The sequence below is a fragment of the Vanacampus margaritifer genome, chromosome 13 (assembly GCF_051991255.1).
Source record: "Vanacampus margaritifer isolate UIUO_Vmar chromosome 13, RoL_Vmar_1.0, whole genome shotgun sequence".
Taxonomy (NCBI): Eukaryota; Metazoa; Chordata; class Actinopteri; order Syngnathiformes; family Syngnathidae; genus Vanacampus; species Vanacampus margaritifer.
This window is the reverse complement of record NC_135444.1, coordinates 17,429,149-17,448,949: the sequence shown is the minus strand read 5'-3', so window position 1 is coordinate 17,448,949 and position 19,801 is coordinate 17,429,149. Positions and strand designations below refer to the sequence as shown.

The window sequence follows — 19,801 nt, the reverse complement described above, 5'->3', positions numbered from 1 at the left end:
GATTGAGTGCTTTGATCAAATTAACTAGCTAAACTATAAATGTAATACGTTGAAACCTAACACGCATAAAACCTTTCAAACGCGACACTCATGGAAGCATGCCTGTTGGTAGGCGGTTAAAACTGGATTTATATTTGCGGCGTAGACAGCGCAGCAACGACCAATCACAGCTCACCTGTTTTCTGAAGCTGAGCTGTGATTGGCTGTTATCTGAGACCGGAGTAACTGTGATGTCATTTTCCCTCGACAGCAAGTGGCAAAATGACCGCCTTCTGATATTGATAAAAAAAATGAATTTTGCTTAACTCATATTCCACTAACGCAATATTAACCAAAATACCATATTTAGATATTATTGTCAAGAATTTTTGGGAGAGTTGATTAGGGCAAATCGGGAACGAGATAGGGTCAGTCAGTGACCAAGCCTGGGTGCGCACCCCCTGATTGATTTGGCGCAAGTATTGATGAAAGTATTGATCAAAGACTAAAAATGTGTTATAAGACGAGTTTGGAATTATTATTTTTTCCCGGGTTAACTACTATTGTGGGGACTGACTTGTCCTTGTGGGGACATTTTGGTGGGCCCCACAAATTCAGACCTCTTTTTGGGGGTCAAGATTTGGTTTTAAAGTTTAGGTTTCAATTGGATTTTGGTTGGGGTTAGGCAATCAGTTGTAAGTAAGGGGCTAGGAAATGCATTATGTCAATAGTAATTATTGGTTATTTATATTAGTCAATAACTTGAACAACTGGATTCAGAATCAATTTTCGATTCAGAAAGATTTTTTATTGACAATGATTTCTGCTTCAATTTATAGATGTGCAAAGAATGGTCATGATCTACTCCAGTCTGACCCGCTAATGCTAATTAGCACGCTACTCGCGGCACTTTTATTACTCAAAAGAACGGCTATACATACAAAACGCTTCAGGAATGTATACAGAGAAGCATGTTAACATTACTCACTCATATGCTCTTCCTACGCTGAACACCCCCACCGACTTTTATTGGAATAACTTGATGGTGACTTTTTCCTTCTACTCTCTAATGTGGCTACAATCTAACAGTGTATCAGAACGCGCGGAACCACACTGCCCCTAAGTGGCCAAATTGTGTACAACATGAAGCACACGCAAACAAGAGATTTTGGGACATTTAAAATCGATTCTGAATCGTACTAAATGAGAATTCATTTTTTGGCACACCCCTACATAATATTATGTCTTTTTTGTTTTCGACATAATAGTTTTGGCCTTCAAAGCGAGCAGGGCAGGAAACCATGACAACAAGACACATCGTGTCATGCCATAAGTGCGATGAAGGCGGTTCCCAGCAGGTGTTGTTTAAACGGAATCACATCACTAATACAAAACAAAAACGTGAGGGAATCATCCGCAAACCCGTCAGGATTATTGTGTGAATGCATTGTAATGTATTCCAGGCTTAATCCCTCATCCATCCCTGCTAAGTAGCTGTAAGCGCATTCGCTCACCATCAGATCACATTAACACAAACGTGATAACAGACGACTGAATAAGAAGCCGTCATCATTGTTTTGTTTTTTTGTGTACCTTGTGCTGAACGTGTCAAATGCAGTCCTGTGTCTTCTGTTACGTCAATTACTATTTTGTAAATTACATATTAGGAAAAACACATTGACATAATTGATGGAAACTTACATTGAAAAATTAAAGCTGCAGAGGTCAAAGTGCAGCCAGAGTGTATGACAGCATACAGCTGCGTCCTGCACACTCTCACAATACCTGAAAATAGCTGCCAGCGTCCCTGCTTCATTCCGCGCGTCCCGTGTGGGTGTCTAAAAAGAAGAAACGCAAGATTGGAATAACTAGCGCAGACTTTGCGCTTTGTTCGAGGTCCGCCTCCCCAAATCAAATGTTTGATTTAGATGGAAATGACGGCAGCTCACCAAAAGATGGATGTTCTTTTGTTTTGCGGCTTCATTGTCGTTTGAGACGTATCCACGGTGTCTTCTCTATTTCTGGCCTCCAAATCCGCCCGGCGACTGGCTGTGTCACTCTGTAATACATTTCACGTTCATTTTGGGTTTAAAGTCAAATTTGAGTGGCTCGAAAAACTGTATGATAAAATAAAAGTACTCACCCTTCAAGTGTAAAAAGTCACATTTAAAATGTCTCACAAGGGTTAAAAAAATTGAATAAAGCGAATAATAAATAATGCTAAAATAGAGAAAAACGACTTACCCTTTGACGATCTTTGACCTTGAGGACCTTTCTTGGGACGTGAACAAGTCAATTGCATGTTTTCCCCCAAAATGTAAATGTTTTAATAAATAAAATTGAAATTAAAATGAAAAATTCTTTATAAATATCAATCTTTATTTATTCCACAATTTTCCTAATACATCCTCAAATAGAGAAAATGAAAAAAGAGAGAAACATCAAACAAAAAATAAAACAAAAGTCTTTTCTCCGGGGATTTTTTTTTTTTTCCGAAAGAGATTTTCTTCCCGTTTCAGTCTTTATGCAAGACGATCTATGACAGCATATCGTCCACGATTGACAATCATTGTTTAAAAAAATGGCGCTTCAGTCTTAAGCCAGTTCCTTGTTGTGGCCTTTTTCCAGGCCACCAGCAGAACGTCGACAAGATTATGCGCCGCTTTTTCCAAACATATAAAAATCGGACTTTTTTGGATGTCAACAAATCACAGAGAACTGACCTAAGTGAACCTTCCCACAAAATGTAAGAGTGATTCGGATCCATATGTTTACATTGTTTCCAGCATGGCTTTTGAGTTTTTTATTTTTGAATTTCTTTTTTTTTTTTTTTAAGAAAATAGCTCAATTGATAATAACATATAGTAATGACATTTCTTGGTTTATGCGTACTTTCAATTGGGACAGTATTTGGGCCGCGACGGATGACGTTCACCGGATCACAATAACGTAAAAATACCAATTGAGAAATGATTGGATAGAACGGCTGCCCCTGCCAACATGGCCGCCACTCTTTTCAGCTTGCTCTAGTCTACTGTAAAGACTATAATAAGAGAGCAGCGTCATTAAAAAGGGTTAGAAGAATTTTTGCTTCAATTCAATGGACATCGTGTCTCAGCGTAAAAGATGCTAGAGGTACTCAGGAGTGTATTCACTAGCACTTTTTTTTTTTTTATGTATCGGATCTACCCTAACCCGAAACCGAGGGTCCCGTATCTTTATATCCCTGAGTAGCATCAGTACCGTTCTGAAGTGGCGTCGTAGGTGGCGTTCCGGCTCCACCCAAAGCTTTATTGTCCGCCTGGCTCACGCTGGACGAAAAAAGTGGCGACGATTGGGCAAGCAGAGCAGCGGGGGCCGCCACCCCGGTGGGCCCGTGTTGCGGTGTACCGCCCCTAACTGGTCGCGGGCCCGTCTTGGCATCCTCCAGCAGCACACGCACACTCTTGGAGAAGACAGCGCGTGGGTCGGTGGGCGGCAGGGTGGGACACATGCAGCGCTCCCTCAACTCCAGCGCCTACACAAACGCACACACATGTTGGGTTTACATTTCTCGAACCATCACAACTGACTGTCTTACCCTAACCCTAACCCTTGAGGTTTGGACTCTGGGGACCTCCAAAATGTCCCCACAAGGACACGTGGTCCCCACAATGATAGTAAGAACCCAGAGAATGGTCCCATGATGTGATACAATCCCACACACAAACACACACGTTTACAAGAACGGCGTTGATTTTAGAACAATTGTCATTTCATTATATATATGCCGAGAGTGACAAAAATACAAGAAGCCATTTGTTTTGAACAACATACAATAATACAAAGCACACATTTCAATCTTTCAATCTAAGATTTTATTATTTAAATTTTTTCATTCCATTTATAAATGTGTAATCTTTTGTTTTTTGTCTAGTTACTTTAATGCAGAAATTGACCTGGCTGATTTGATGTGAATTTAATATTGCAATTTAATTATTTCATAATTTAATCTAAAATAATTTAACTACCTTATTTTCATTTAATAGTTTTTATTTTAATCAACTATTTTGTTGTGTTTTTATATTATTGTCTAATTAATGTGTAATGTTTTAGTTATTAAATGAATTATTTTATTAGGTTGTTATTTATTGTGTAAGACTTCTTTGTATTTTATTATATGTAAAATTTAAATTTAATATGTAACAATTCATAATATTTCAATTGAATTATTTAATTTATGCAATACTTTTTATTTTACATTTTTGCATTATTAAATCATGTGTAATAATCTAATAATTGATGCTATTAATTAACTTTAATCAATCCTTTTTTGTTAAGTAATTTATTGAATAATTATTTTTATTTAAACACGTATTACTCATGCGCAAAATTTTAATTTAAATACGTAGTTATTTTATATAACGAATTATGTTTGATAGTTTCATTTTTAATCAGTTTTAGTCCCATGTATTATTTTATCATTTGATGTTCATTTATTTTATTCATCAATTATTATAATTATCTTACTTTTTTATTTTGTCATCTAATGAGTAATAAATATTTTTTTAATTTAATTAAATAATTTTTTTTTTTATTACTTTTGTAAATGATTTACTTTTACTTCACCATTTTACTTTATTGAATTAAGTTGTAGTATACTCACTTTTAAAGGTTTATATAATTTCTAATCATTTCTTTCGGTGCTAATTAAGAATTTCTTGTTGTTTTAATCAATTACTTTTCCCTGTACGTTATTATTCTGTACTTTTGAATGAAGTTACTTTTTTTCAAACTACTATGTAATCATTTTCACCATAAGAGGTTCGAAAAATGGATAGATGGAGGAAATAAAGCAGTCACGGGTGGATTATTGACGGACTGAACAAACTATGCGGACGGCCGCATAGCTTTATCCGCTCACTTTTTCACCAGCCTCGCACTCGACAAGACAGGCAAGCACAAACGCTTGTTTAGCCATCTGCTCGTCTTCGCCGCTCGGTGAGCCGACTCAAGGTTAAAACCATCTCACAGGCAGACACACACACACATGCGGAAATAATGACTGTGGATGCACGGGAGCTTCCGTCTAGCCCGCAGTTACGTCTGATTGTGTCGCTAAGCCACAGAGCTCGCTCGCCTCCAGGATGTAAACTTAAGCAGACATCCTGGATTTTTATTTTTTTTTGGAGTGGGGAGGAGGAAAAATAAAATAAAATGGAACAAAATAACCCAGTTCACCTTTGCCATCATTCCTCCCCTCCCAAGCCTGCGGCAGGGAATCATACATGTCTCCAGACGCTTCATTAGATCCTTGAACAACTGTGGAGGTCCTGCGTGTGTGGTCTTTGTGCGTTTGTGTGTGTGTTTACTTGTGGCACGAGGCGATCCAGTTGCGCCACGCGGTTCTTGTGCGACGGATGCGTGGACAGCCACTCGGGCAGGCTGGGCTCTCCACTCAGCTGCTCCCTGATCTCCATCTGCTGCCAAAAGACGGGACCCGCGCGCACGTCGGCGCAAGCCTGAACGCACATACATGCACACGTGCCAAATGTTGCTATATAGTCCTCTTAATGATTTTTTTTCTCATTTTATATCACTTGGATTTATAAACTTTTTTTATCAGCTAGTGGTCTGTGACATCAAGTTTGTTTACTTTGACAATGGTGCCCCCTAGCGGTAAGTATTGAAATGACAGCGAATGTATGTGTCATCAAGATTTGTTATTAATGTACTATATTTTATTATTTAATGGCGAATATTTAAAAACGTTTTCTACATTTGTTTTTATTTTACTTTTTTGTTAAATTACACGTGTAAGCATGTTTTGTTTCTACTTAATTATTTTGAATAGGGATGTTTGAATTTTTTAAGTCCGATACCAGTAGAGTACTCGCCTTTTGACCTGCAGACCTATATACTGTATCCCAAGAAAGCATTTTTTTCCTTTAAAATTGCATTAAATTAATGGTCATTTTCTATTTTAATTTCTATTTTCTAATCATAAAACGGCCACAACAGGGCATCCAATTCTGCCGCCATAAATACAGAATACAGATACCTTGAAATAAGGCCCAGTATCGACCCGATACCAAAACCTGGTATTGGTACTCGCCTAGCCCTAATTTTGAATAGTTTTATTCATTTAGTTTACTTTATTATTTAATGTGTAATCATTAAACTTTTATTTTATTATTTATAATAATCATAATTTTCTAATGTATTATTTAATTGTAATAATGTAATTGTGTGTAGGATGTCTTCATTTAACTATTTTATTTTTAATTAAAACTAATTTTAATTTTAACAATTCATTTTTCTTGAATTCTAATAATGCGTAATTTATTCAATTCAATTTGTAAACATTTTAAGTATTCAATTTAACCAATTACATTGTACTTTTCGCATTCATTTAATATGTCACTTAATTTTCAAATGATGTTTACTCTTTAATTATTTGACATTCATCTATATTTTTCTTTTGTATAATTGAAGGCGCAATCATCCATTTTGTGAACTATTTTATTTTTATTTAGCTTTTTATTAATAAAAACTATATCTTGTGTAACCTAAAATTTCAATGGGTAAACTATATACTGTATTTACATATATATTACATATATATTTATTTTATATATTTTGTTACATTTGTCTTTAACTTTCATCAAGTTTTTAAATTGTATTATTTAATGTGTAATCGTTGATTTGATTTTCTATTGAACCATTTACATATTTAAATGAATAGGCTATATTAGAATGAAGTGAACTTCTTTGGTCCTTCCTCGGGTCTCCTGACGGCCTCACGACTCGTGTTCGGTTTAGGTGAACGGTATGGGATTTTTTAAATAGGTTTTAGGTGAACTAAGGAATACACACACACTCACACGCACGCACATACACATACAAAATAAAAAAATAAAAATAGAAAAATAGAAAAAAGAAGAGAGAGCAATGATGATGACATGTCAAATCGGTAAAATTACCGAATGAACAATACTGAGCTCTCCAGAAGAAAAAAAAGAAAAGAAAAAAAAGAATGAAGTGAACTTTGAACTGTCTAGTAAGAGTAGCTGTAATGGAGTCAATGTGTTGGTTACCTTCGCGGCCAACTGCAAGCCGACCTCATCTGCCTCCGCCTCCAACTTCCTGCTGTATGGTCGGTTGAACATCAACTGCAGGGGGCGCCACCCAGAGGATCATGTCAATATAAGTGAATGTCATTTATCATCTTTCATGAAATATTGATAGATTTGGCAGATGTTTGGACTTTGACCAACATTGCAACAAACTTTGGAATAACTTGAAGTCACTTTCGTGCCAAATGACAGGAATGTCTTCAGTTTTAATCATGTAAAATATATGCCGGTCACCTGTGTGAGCTTTTCCTGGACCCACTGACCCAGCAGCGCCAGGCTGTCGCGGGGACACACGGTCCAGATGGCGGCCAGCAGGACCACGGATAGGAGGTCCACCACGTGGGACAAGCTGGCCTGCTCCGCCTGCGTGACGGAGAAGATGGAGGTCAAGGTGGAGGTCAAGTTAAGAGGAGAACGTGACGCGGGGTGGTGAGGAAGAAGCAAGCGCATTTTACGCAGTCCAACAGTGGAGTGAGTGTTTGGGCTAATCGGGCGTCCTGTGGCTACTCGTTGCCTTCATCTAATTACAATCCTCCACGCAGTTTGAAACTCCCAAACGGCACGAGTTGATGGCACACTTGTTCACGCCGCAATGAGAATGGACTTTTAACGAGGCCGTAAACACTCGCCGGCCGCAACCCTGCCACTGAAACAACATGAATGGGATGTTTACGCCCTTTCAAATGGCTTTTTAATGTGCCAAAGGTGGAATTGTATTATAATTGGACTTCATTTAACAGTCAAAATATTTGCAATACAAACAATAAAATTAGCTTAGGGGACTTGTTGGGGGGGAAAAAACATTCTAACTGTGTTGTGTGGTGTGTTTATTTACTATTATTTGCCTTATTTATATGTGTTATATGTGAGTGTTTACGGTGTTTTTATATTTGTATTTATTTTACCACAATGCTGTGTAAATTGCCTAAATTCATTACTACAATTATTAATTATAATAATAGTAATAATAAATTGTATTTGTAATGCACTTTTCATCAACATGATCTCAAAGTGCTACAGAGAGAAGAAAATGAATATTGTTATTATGGTTAAAAAAATATTTTTGATTCTTTCCCATAATTGTTCAGCCCTAAATACAGTATATAAGAACATAGAACATGGAAGTATTATTATTACTATCATCAGAGGTGGCAAATCCAGGTCCAGTAAGTAAAAACCCTGCCGCAGTTTGGCTTTAGCCTCTTCCGCTAGCTAGCTAGCTCCCTAGCAGGTAAACGAGTACCATGGGGGCTAGCTAGGGAGCTAGCTAGCACCTGGGGCTATAGCCAAACTGTGGTTTATAATTTCTGGACCTCGATTTGCCACCTCTGACTCTCTTTTTGATGCAGTTCTTTTATTGGCTGTCGTGAGATGATGCGGGTGTACCTAATGTTATGACTTACGGCGTGTCCCAGTAAAGCGTGAGCCATCTCGTGTCCCAGCACAATTGTGAGCTGGTGGACGTCTGCCACAGCTTCCAGCATGCCGGTGAACATAAACACTTTGCCATTCTGCAACAACAACCAAAAACACAAAATATGAGTTTTAATCGGACGCTTTGTTATGAGGATGTCATGTATGGTCGCCGACCGGAAGCACAAAGGCGTTGGCGTTGTCACTCTGCACCACGTGGACGGTCCAGTCCACGTCGGCCATTTCGGGGAGGTTCTGGTTGCGCCGGGCCAGGTGCTGTACCACCCGCTCTACGGCTTGGTGACGAGGGTCGCTCTCGGGGAGGAGCAGCTTGCCAAATTCCTCCATGTACTGCACGCAGGAAGTTATCCATCGTCAACATGATACATGTCCTCCTCACTTGATATCAAATTTAATTTGTGGATTTTTTTTTGCGTGTGTGTGAAAGAGGCTAAAATTAAAGAAGACTGTTTTGGGGGGGTTGATTTTATGTACAGTAATTTTTTTATTTTTTTTAAACCTGTATATATTTTTTATTTTTACATGCATATTTCTTTTAATACTTTTAGATTGTATTACATTAAAAAAAAACGTGTCTACATTGCTATTTTTGTCATTAGAAATTAGAACATAGTTTTTCAAAATTTTGTCCTCGATTTTATTTATCTCTTTAAAAAAAAAGATTTTTTTGGTTTATTGTATTATTTCTCAATATATTCCTAGATTTTTATTTTTTATTTTTCCATTTTGACGTTGAAAAAATTAGCACTTTGAGATTTTGTTTACATTTACCTATATATATATACATATATATATGGGGGGGAATCTTTTTTTTTATTTTTTATGATTTTCTATTTTATTATTATTATTATCATTTTTTGTAAAGGTCAAATTTGACCAGCAACATGACCCTGAACTCTTATTAAAATCAAATTAGACCACCAGAAACATTGAACGGTCGTTTAACAATTATTAACTGCTTTTAAACTAACTTTTAGCTGTTCATATTTAGAAAAAAAAAAAGAAAAAAAATAGCTTTTTATAAAGGTTCATTGAAGGCGTCCTCTCACCGCCTCTGAAGTGAAGGCCGCCAGCTCCATGTAGTTCTGCCTGCTGAACACCAGCAGGCGCGTGCGTCCGGTCACCGGCGACTGGTCCAGGTGCGTAAGGAGGAGGAGGGCCGTGATAGCGGCGGCCGTGCCCGCCAGCGCCACCAGCCGCCAGCGCTGCTGCCACACCCACTGGCGGAAGAGCTCACGACGGTTGTCAGGAAGCGCCACCCACCACTTCCTTACACTCCTATGGTGACACGACAAGTTCTATGGTACTTTTTTTTAATTTTTATTATGGGCTTTAAAACATCTAAATGTCAAAAAAAATAAATTAATAAATAAATAAAAAAACATCTAAATGTCAAAGTATTTTTACTAATAACCATGGTAGCTGGTTTCAGATGTTCCCAGTATGATGGGTGGAAATATCTGGGAGCATTTTATTTAAAAAAATAAATAAATAGGAGAAAGTTACTGAAGTACAAAAAATGTGCTTGTATAATTATTTCAAGAAGTGATAAAAGTATGGTAAAAAAAAAAAAAAAAAACAATAAAAGTATGGTTGCTGTCTCCCACTGCACTGAAAATATTTTAGTAATATCGTGCAACCACTTTCTGCATTTAAAAATTAAATATATCGGACTATTTCCATACTTAAGGCAGCTAAGGATGATCCCATTTGGGAATATTTTATAAAATGAAAAAAAGTAAACAATCATATTTTTGTAATTTCCTGCAGTCATTTTATGGGTTAATTTTTTTTAAATGAAAATTTACTATTATTGCACTTGGTATTTCAATATAAAACATGGATTTTCCCATCAGAGAGAATTTTATTTACAAAAATAAATACATAAATAAATAAATAAATACTTTAAAAAAAGCTATAAAGACCCCAAAATGTTCTTGTAATTTTCTGCAATTGTTATCTTTAAAAAAAAAAATCTAAATGTTAAAAAATATAGTGGCTATAAAAAGTCTACACACCCCTGTTCAAATGTAAAGAGACCAAGATAATTAATTTCAAAAATTTTCCACCATTATTGTGACCTGTAAGCTACACAGCACAACTGACAACGGAGATGTTATTGACAAAAGTTTGCACACCCTCATATCTGAGGACGTGGCTATGTTCAGAAATAATCATTCATTTTCAAATATCATGTCTGTTGTTAAGTAACTCTGAATAACCCTAAATAAAGTTCAGATGCTCTAGCAGGCTTCATATCCTGCATTTCAGTATTACCCATGGTAACGATTATATAGTTTAGAGAAATTTATTTCAAGTACTACTAGTACTAAGTCCCTAAAATATTATTGTCATTTTTTTGAGGGTCTGAAAGTCATCTTATTATATTATATTATAGTAGTTAGGCTCTCGTTTTGGAATAAGCGGTTCAGGGAATGGATGGATGGATAGTTGCTTTTACCTGCCCAGTATCATGGCCATGAGCTTTTGGACAGGCTTGAGCACCATCCAGAAGAGAGGAGCGGGTAAGGCCTTCACCCGGGCCGAGGTACGAAACTGAGCCCCACATAGAGGAGGCTGCAGACGGCAAGGAGTTTTGGACAAGACCGTCCCGGTGGTGCCGTGTGGGACCATGAGAACGGGTCTGCCGGCGCGAGCAGCTCCATGTCGAAGCCGATGAGGAGTTCGCAATGAGTAGATGTGGAACGACCGTGAGCACCCCTGGAGTTGTCGCGTCAGGTGAGACAGGGGAAGCCCCTTCAGGAAAGGAAACATCATGAAGGTCTTCACTGGAAGTCACCCAGATGTCATTTTCTCACACCTGGTTGTCAATGTCACGCGAGTTCATTGTAACCTTGGTTACATTAAACCGAGTGTCGGTACAAAGCATATCTTTGTATAGTTTTATGCAAAATGTGTTGAATTTAAATGAAGTTTAAGTGATATGCGGACGAGAACTGTTACTCTCAACTTGTCCTGCCTGTGCCGGAGATTTGTTCCGCTGTGAAAAATAAGTCCCCCCGGAAACAAGTCCTGAGGTGACCATCACGGTAAATAAATGTTGAATAAATACATTTTAACAAACGTTTTGTATTCCGTTACCGTCCTTAATATTAGGAAATAATATTCATCATAAACAGGTGCTAGAATTGGTTTTAAAAATAAGTCCCTCTTCCGGAAACAAGTCCGTGCGAGAAGTCCCGAGTAGCAACAAAAAAGGTCCGAGTTAGCATTTCCGGTTAATTATAATTGTATTTTAAAGTCGATTTGAAATTACTTTACCATGTCGCAGTTATTAGTAATACGTGTTATTTTTCATATTTGACATTAATATTAATTACTATGAACACATTCTTAAAATATATTTATGTAGCAGTGAATGCTTGTAAGAATTTTAATTTATGAATAGTTTATAACTATATGAATCATTGAAAGCAGTAAAATACAATATGCGTGCGTACTAACGTCACTGTTAATACCAGTAATAAAAAAAAAGTATTAATATAAAAATAATACAACTAAAATAATACAATAATAACTTTACGGTATTACTTTATAAATATATTTATATATTTATATATATAAAAATATTTAAAAAATAAATAAATATATTGATATTTTATTCAGCAATAACATAGAAAATAATGCAAATTTAAACAGTTTATGTATCAGATTCATTCATTCTCAATGTAGTTCCATCTGTTGAGTACCTTTCGCCACCAGGGGGCAGTATATTCCATGCACAATGAAATACATGAAGTGGTCATAACTGCTCATTAAGATGCAATAATATTTATTTTTCAGAGGATAAACAATATATGCCTGTGAGTATTGTCAGATGAATCTACATGTGTTGCTGCAAAAATCTGTTTCTTAAAGATACCAGTATGACATCTTTGTTAGCCCTTTCATGGTGTTGTTTATTAGCATTAAGATTTTCCTAAGGCAAAGTTATGTGGTTGTTTTAAATACAAAACAAGTCTATTTGTTTTGTTTATGTTGGCAGTAAATTTCCAACAGGGAGTGGTAATAATCTGTTAGAAGCATGCACACTTGACATATTTGTAAAATGTTTATTATTGTCTCCAACTAGCACTCTCCTATTTTTGCACGCAAATAAAAGCATATAAACAAACAAATAAACAACAAAAAAGTATTTTGAAAACCTCATAAGTCACTTGAAACTTGAGGGACCACTGTGTATACAAATAAGCAAACTTTTCTTCCATAACTGTGTATACTAAATCCTCAATGGAAATAGGTTAGTGCAATATAATGGTAAAAATAATTATATACAAATTGGACATACAATCAGATCAGAGTAAATAGTCGTGTCCAGTGGACAGCACAGAGCCAAGATGCAATACGGTGCTCGAATGCGTTTCGTCGCCTGCCGGATCCTCCTCGACATCTCCCGAACTCACGGGTGCGGGCGAGTTACTCGACGAGTTGCTCTCCTCGCGCTCGTCGCCTTCGCCGGGCTGCTGTTGCTGCTGGGCGACGAAGTCGGAAAGGAAGAGGGCGTGGATTTGAGTGAGGAAGGCTTCTCCCTCCTCGTCGGGCAGTGGCTCCAGGTACCTGGCCAGCGACGACAACATCTGGAAGCCCGACAGAAACAAGGGGGATAATGGTACACTGTTCCTTTAAGAGTGAATGGTACACTGTTCCTTTAAGAGTGAATGGTACACTGTTCCTTTAAGAGTGATGTTAGGTTGAAGGATGTGTCTGTTGGTACCTTTTCCAGACAGGTAAGGTGGGAGTCCCTCCGGAAAAATCGCTCCATTCGTACACTCCTGGAAGAAAATGTGAGAAATAGAATAGGAGTGTGCATCTCTTGTGCCGTACGATTCAAGCACGTTTTATTTTGAAGTGGAACAATTCCAGTCCATTCAGTGGGATTAAATTGGCTAGCCTATTAATCGCTCAAATGCTACTTCAAACCAAAAATGGCGGAAATGGAGTTGTATTTCTCACCCCGGTGTTTGGGAGTACTTTTGGATGATCCACAGGGCTCGTCTTAAAGTCTGGTCCCAGTTTGGGATGTCCTGTGATGGCAGGAAGTCAAATTTGTAGGGAAGCTCTGGGAAGACACGCAAAAGGTCAACTTTATTCTTCATCATAATACCAAGACATTTATTGTAACATTGTTTTTGTTTCTTGGTGTGTGTTTTTTTATGATAATTATGTGAAGCCTATTCCCATCAAATGTAGATTTTTTTTTCTACATAGTATTCTATATTTATTTATTTATTATTCTGTATTTTTCAACATTGCATTTCCTTTCTCATGATAAATTATGTATATATTTTGTTCAAATTACTTTGCGGTGTCGCCGGCTCTTGGCTCTCCTTGACCAACAAGCAGGTGGTTTGGGAATGTGGGGAGGGATTAGCCGGGTCGTACGGGCTCACTATCATCCCGATGAAGGGGGCGCCGCCGCGGGAGAAATAACTCTACAAATAAAAACACAAATGAATAAATCAGCACTAAAGGAAGAGCGTTCCAACTTTTGTTTCACATCACCTGGAATTGGTCCTGCGTGTTAATGTCTCGCACGGATGGGTTTGGGTGGAAGGACGGGTGCGAGTGGTACCAACCCACCACGCTGAAGCCCAGAGAGGAGAGCATGTCGCAGGCCTGAGTCTGAGACAGAGGGTCCATCTCGCACTGGAGCCCCGTGCTCACGCTGTTGCACGGCTCCGCCACGCAGATCTACATACACCTCCATGTTTGTCAAGTAACCATGACGACTGCGGTCCTATTTAACAACGTAGTCCCACCTTCAACACTTTCTCCTCCTCGTTGAATATTCCTCCGAGCAGACCGATCACCTCGCCCCGGGACACGTGAGCATGCTGACCAGCAATTAAAAAATAAATAAATAAATAAAAGTCATGTTCAGCAATTCTTTAGAAATATATCAAAATCAATTACATTTTCAAGGAAAAGTACAGCTTTGTTTTAATTAATAGTAATATCACACACAATTGTTTCTGAAAAATAAAGCCTTTTTTTTTACCATATGAAGTAATGCAAAAAAAAAAGAAAATGAGGGTCATTCATAGGATTTTACATTTGTGTAAATTAAAAAAAGTTTTATAAGAATATGTTACGTTAAAATAAGAAAATATGTTGTAAAAGTAATATTAAGAGAAAAAAAGTGCATTTTTATGGCCATAAACTCTCAATTTATGAGAATTTTTTATTATTTTTTTTAAATAAAAGTGTGTACTATTACAAGGGGGAAAATGAAAGTAGCATTATTATAAGAAAAAGTGTCATTTTAAAGCACAAAATAATCATAATAATAGTCAATTTATGTAAAATACATATTTTATTATAATATTTATAATCCTATGACTTAAGTCTCACAAAATTAAGTTTTATTTTCTTGTAATATTACTTATTATTCTTGTAAATGGCAACCTTCCACTTATTGATATAACTCAATTATGGGAAAATAAATAAAAAAATTCTAATTACATTTTTTTATATGAAATAATAGCATATTATGATGGACTTAAAAAATTAAACATTAGAGTTGTGCTATCATGTAATTTTTCAAGAATCCCCCCCCCCCCCCCCCCCATAATTGAGTTATATCAATAAGTGGAAAGTTGCCTTTTACAAGAATAATAAGTAACATTACAAGAAAAGAAAAATGATCTTGTGAGACTAATATTATGATGGGGAATAAATATTTTACATAAACAATTGTACTATTACTTGTATTATGATCATTTTGTACTTTAAAACCCGCGCATAATATTATCAATTGAATTTTGTCAAACTAATTTTTATATTTTGTAATATCAATGATTATTATTTTTTTAATTATCATTAAATTAAGACTTCTTAACATCTTTTTCTCTCAATATTCCAACTTTTTTTGAACGACATGTAGTTTGTGTGAACGTGCGCTTACCATGTCCATAATCAGAAGCGTCTCAGCACACACAATGACCCTGAAAGGTTCCTGAAGAATTCAAATATTTTAAAACTATGCTAAAAATTGACAAATAATGTTGCGACCTTTACTGTTTTAATGTGAGTTATTAAAGTAGATCACAGTTGGTGGTAGTCACTGACCTGCGCGTCCTCTCCAAAGCACCTACATGGAATGAGCTGGAAGGGATCAAAAGACCTAAAACAAGTCACAAGTAACATTGAACGTGTTAACGTTTGGAAAGGTGCGTGCGTGTCTTGTGTATGCCGCTCACCCTCTGTGTCTGGACATTTTGCAGGCTTTAGGCCGCTCTCTACGCATGGCCAGCTCCTCGGCGCTAAGATGCTAATAACGACAAAGACGAAGATGTGAACAAGTGCTAGTAGAGAATCGGTGTATGTATTTAAGTGCGTGTGCGAGTACACACCTCATATGTTTGTCCCTCCAAGTCTTTGGCGTCACACCAGTTTCCCCACGTGTCCCGCACGCGGCGCTTCCTGGTCCGCTATTGGCAGACAAACAGACAGAAAATTGGTGTGTGCATGCTTAAATGCTAATAATAGTCATAATAAAACATATAGAGTGTGGACACACTTAAACCTTCATGACATATTTCACACTATATATCACTCTTGTAAAATTCCCATTTCTGTCTTGTCATGTTATGTAGTATTTTTTTTTCTTTTGCAAGCCTAGGCAAGGCAATATAAAAACAACTAAAGACAAAAAACAAAGTACAGGAATAAAAGGTCGCAAACAAAAAAAAAAGAAAAAAAAAAGATATTGTTGATTTTAAAAATGAAAATTAATTTAACCCTGGAGAACCCACGGGGTCAAATTTGGCCCCTATAAATTATGCTACTTAAATAACAAAAACCCTTCTTTTTTTTCTTTTTTTTTTTACAAATTTAACTTCAAAAGTCCAGACTGCCACTTCTGACCCCTGCATGGGGCCATCTAGTGGATGAATATTGCACTTACATGAGCCAGAGTGGTGGTGACAAGATGGCTAAAATGCAACAAATAAAACAAAAAATATATATTGTTCAATGTAGCTTGTGTATTTGATTGATTATTTTCTTAAATTCTAAATAGTTTACTGACAGTTTTTGTTATTCAGATTTTTCGAAATGATACCCCTAAATCCCAAAGGGTCAAATTTCGCCCTAATCCTAAATTAGGGAATACATTGAAAAAACATATATTTTGGTGTTCAGTGAATTTATAGCAGTCATTTAATGTATAATTCATAATTTACCAAAGAAGAAAAGGGTTCTTGGGTTCTCCAGGGTTAAAAAAAATGCTATAAAAGGCATGGTTCAGTTCTACAAGTGAGCCTAAAATGGCTATCGAGCCGTGTAGCCCGCAATCTAACAAAGGACTACAAAAATGGCCACCTTACCATACTTTGCAGCCTCTGGGCCAGCTGATAGGCCTCCCGCACGTCTTTGCCCTCCTTTTGTTTCGTGCGGTCCGCCACCCGGGGACGATTATACACTGCTTGCTCTGAGAAATCATCAAATAAATATTTACAAACAATGTATAAATAACAGGTGAACAAAAAAATCAATAGAAAGTAATTCATATTAAATAAGCAAGTCACAGATAAATACTAGGGATAATACAATTCAGTAAATAACCAATATATTATAGTAAATAGAGTAAACAATTAATGAATATGAATAAAAAAAAATAAGAACAATTAAGTTATAAATAACAAAAAGTAAATAAATACACAATGAGTAAAAAAGGAAAGAAAAAGAAAAATACAGAAAACGAATGAAAACGCTCAAGTGTCTCGGGTTCCTACCACAGTTGAAGTTAATGGCGCCAATGAGCTCCAGGTAGGTGTGTATCCTGCCGATGCAGTTGACGTCGCCGCAGTTCTTCAAGCCGGGCCGCACCGACGTCTTGTTCAGGTACTTGGGTTTGCTCTTCAGCCTGCGACATCATTACAACGGTGTTAACATTCTACAATCTTCTGCTACTTGAGTTTTTTTGTTATTGGGGGGTTTTCTGGCTTCACCACTGGTCCAGGATGTAGTTGCGGATCTTCAGGTATCTCTCAGGCGTCTTGGAAGGCCGCCCCTCAAAGAACTCCGGGATGGCTTGCTTCTCGTCCTCGCTGATGCTCCCCACGTCCAGCTGCACTTCCTGCTCCGGCGCTTTTAGCTCCTCCTCCTCGTCCTCCTCCTCATCTTCCGGTCTGTCAGCCTCTGCAGCTTCCTCCTCCTCCTCCCCCTCCTCCTCCTCTTCTTCTTCTTCTTCTTCCTCCACCTGCTTGTAGCCTGCTTCATCTTCAGCCTCTCGTTCCTCGGCAGGCTCATCCAAGAGGCCGAGCGAGGGTGCGGGAGGAGGCGCGGGCTGACGCTCGGCCCCGCGCTCGCCGCAGAGTTCGTCGGTGATGTCCACGTCCTCGTCCTCGTCTTCATCAAGTCTCTCCATGCGCACCGTGTTGGTGGAGCTCAGCTCAGCAGGCGGCGAGGGCGAGGGCGGGGGCGTGCCTGTAGAGGGAGCTGCCATGCCTGGTGCCAGGTTGGCCTGGGGGCGGAGAAAAAGCATACTTGGAATTATTTTAATTTTATCGGATTAATCCATATTTATATAGTAATTATAACTATAAATAATAATAATTATTTACTATTAATCCTCTGATGCAGTCATTTCCTGTATGATTAGCGCGACTCACCTTATGTTTCAAATACTGTCTGCCGTAGCTCTTAACCTGAAGAACGCTGCGGCTGCCCACCAACCTGGCGATTTTGGTCCACCTTCGCCCAAACTGAGCCTGTACACATCAACAAGGCCAACGACATACTTGTGCTTTAACAATTTGACAATGATGATGATGATGATGATAATGATGATGATACATTTTCAAAAACATACCAGCCCCTCTTCAAATAACTCTTTCTCCTGTTTGGACCATCGGGATGAGGAGGATGAGGAGGACGAGGAGGTCTTGGCCGGAGACCTGAATAGAAAGGACAGCATGTTCAACACGCATGTACAGTATGTAAGTAAAATTGAATTGAAAATTGTTTGTTTACAAATTCAGCAACCATGTAAATCTTTTGTTATATGATACATGTTCTGTTTCTACATGTACTTACTTCTTCACTTTAGGCTTGCTGTTAGCTTCATCGGGCCAAATATGGTTTGGAATCGACTGGCCTTTCAGGTAGTATCTAGAAGTAGTTAAGGTCCGCAAAGGTCAAACAAGAAATGCCTCAAAAGTTGATAAATGCAGTACAGGCACGGGGCAATAGGAGTGGTGCGTTCATGGTCGAGTGGAGAAAAAGGATACTGCTCCTCCAGCAGCATTCTATGGATGGCTTCTCGGTTTTCATTGCTGATGGAGGTGTCCAACTCCCAGGGCTGAATGGCAAACACGTCATATTGTCAACATAAGCGGATTCAGAATGTATGAGAAGAGCAATTGCTAGGTTTAATACCAGTATCCCCACGTTACTCTTCCACGCAGACTGTTCCCGTACTAACTCTTTTGCATCTTGCTCACTGTAACAGAAAAAAACACATTGGTTGGGTTCAGAATCAGAGACTCAAGACCAAGACTGAGACCAAGACACTAGTAAACAGTATTTAATTGCTATATTTAAACAACTGGAATAGGAAATTACAAAATCTGACAAAAAATGTGTGAAGTTTTAGAGTATTATATAGCTACCCATTCCAACAACAGTAAACTACAAAATGGCGAATTCACTATGTATAGGGCATTATATACTGGATCGGGAGTCATTTAAAACACAGCCCTATACTCATTTAAAATAAGAATTCGGGAAATGACTGAAGCCTGACCGTCTCATAGCAGTTAAACTCATCGTTAGCTAAGCTCGTCTAAGAGAAATTACTCGACCGAGAGCCTGGAATTTTATGTGCAAGGCAGCGCGTGAAATAATTAAGACGTATTAAGCGAGTATTATTGAAATTAAAATGGACATTACCCGATATTAGTATCAAACTCGTCTCCCTCGATGTCAACATCCACCTCGTCCTCCATCTTGAAGTATGAACGTAAACAGCCAGGAGGTGACCGGAAGTGACGGCGACACCCAGTGGACGAACTTTGCTGTGAAATAATTCAAAGTAGCTTTAGCTTAAGTACTTTACGGAACTGTAATATTTATGATAGTTGTTAAAAACAAGATAAACCTGACATTTGAATTGCTTCAGTAAACTTAAAATATACCTATATATATATATATATATATTGCTGAGCAAACATGACAACAACGGAGGCGACAGCGACACTGTGTGGCCGGGAGGGACCAACATTAGCGGTAGTAATCGACGCTACGTCGTG

At 37.8% G+C, this 19,801-nt stretch overlaps 2 protein-coding genes across 2 annotated transcripts; both read right to left on the bottom strand.

Moving 5' to 3' along the window:
- Positions 1-2,345: 2,345 nt before the first annotated feature.
- oma1 (OMA1 zinc metallopeptidase) lies at positions 2,346-11,725 on the bottom strand. The gene is made up of 8 exons (XM_077583028.1): positions 10,990-11,725; positions 9,578-9,806; positions 8,685-8,858; positions 8,498-8,605; positions 7,329-7,457; positions 7,056-7,130; positions 5,331-5,480; positions 2,346-3,496 (listed from the first exon to the last, which is right to left on the bottom strand). Exons 1-8 carry the CDS (start codon positions 11,304-11,306, stop codon positions 3,170-3,172), a joined length of 1,509 nt encoding a protein of 502 aa, XP_077439154.1. The 5' UTR covers positions 11,307-11,725; the 3' UTR covers positions 2,346-3,169.
- Positions 11,726-12,587: 862 nt separating this feature from the next.
- On the bottom strand, positions 12,588-19,577 carry mysm1 (Myb-like, SWIRM and MPN domains 1). The gene is made up of 19 exons (XM_077585145.1): positions 19,443-19,577; positions 18,930-18,993; positions 18,782-18,852; positions 18,588-18,662; positions 18,364-18,448; positions 18,164-18,262; positions 17,501-18,015; positions 17,285-17,415; positions 16,877-16,980; positions 15,902-15,979; positions 15,749-15,819; positions 15,618-15,672; positions 15,454-15,504; positions 14,309-14,383; positions 14,052-14,240; positions 13,849-13,981; positions 13,503-13,608; positions 13,264-13,321; positions 12,588-13,126 (listed from the first exon to the last, which is right to left on the bottom strand). Exons 1-19 carry the CDS (start codon positions 19,496-19,498, stop codon positions 12,845-12,847), a joined length of 2,298 nt encoding a protein of 765 aa, XP_077441271.1. The 5' UTR covers positions 19,499-19,577; the 3' UTR covers positions 12,588-12,844.
- Between the last annotated feature and the right edge of the window lie 224 nt (positions 19,578-19,801).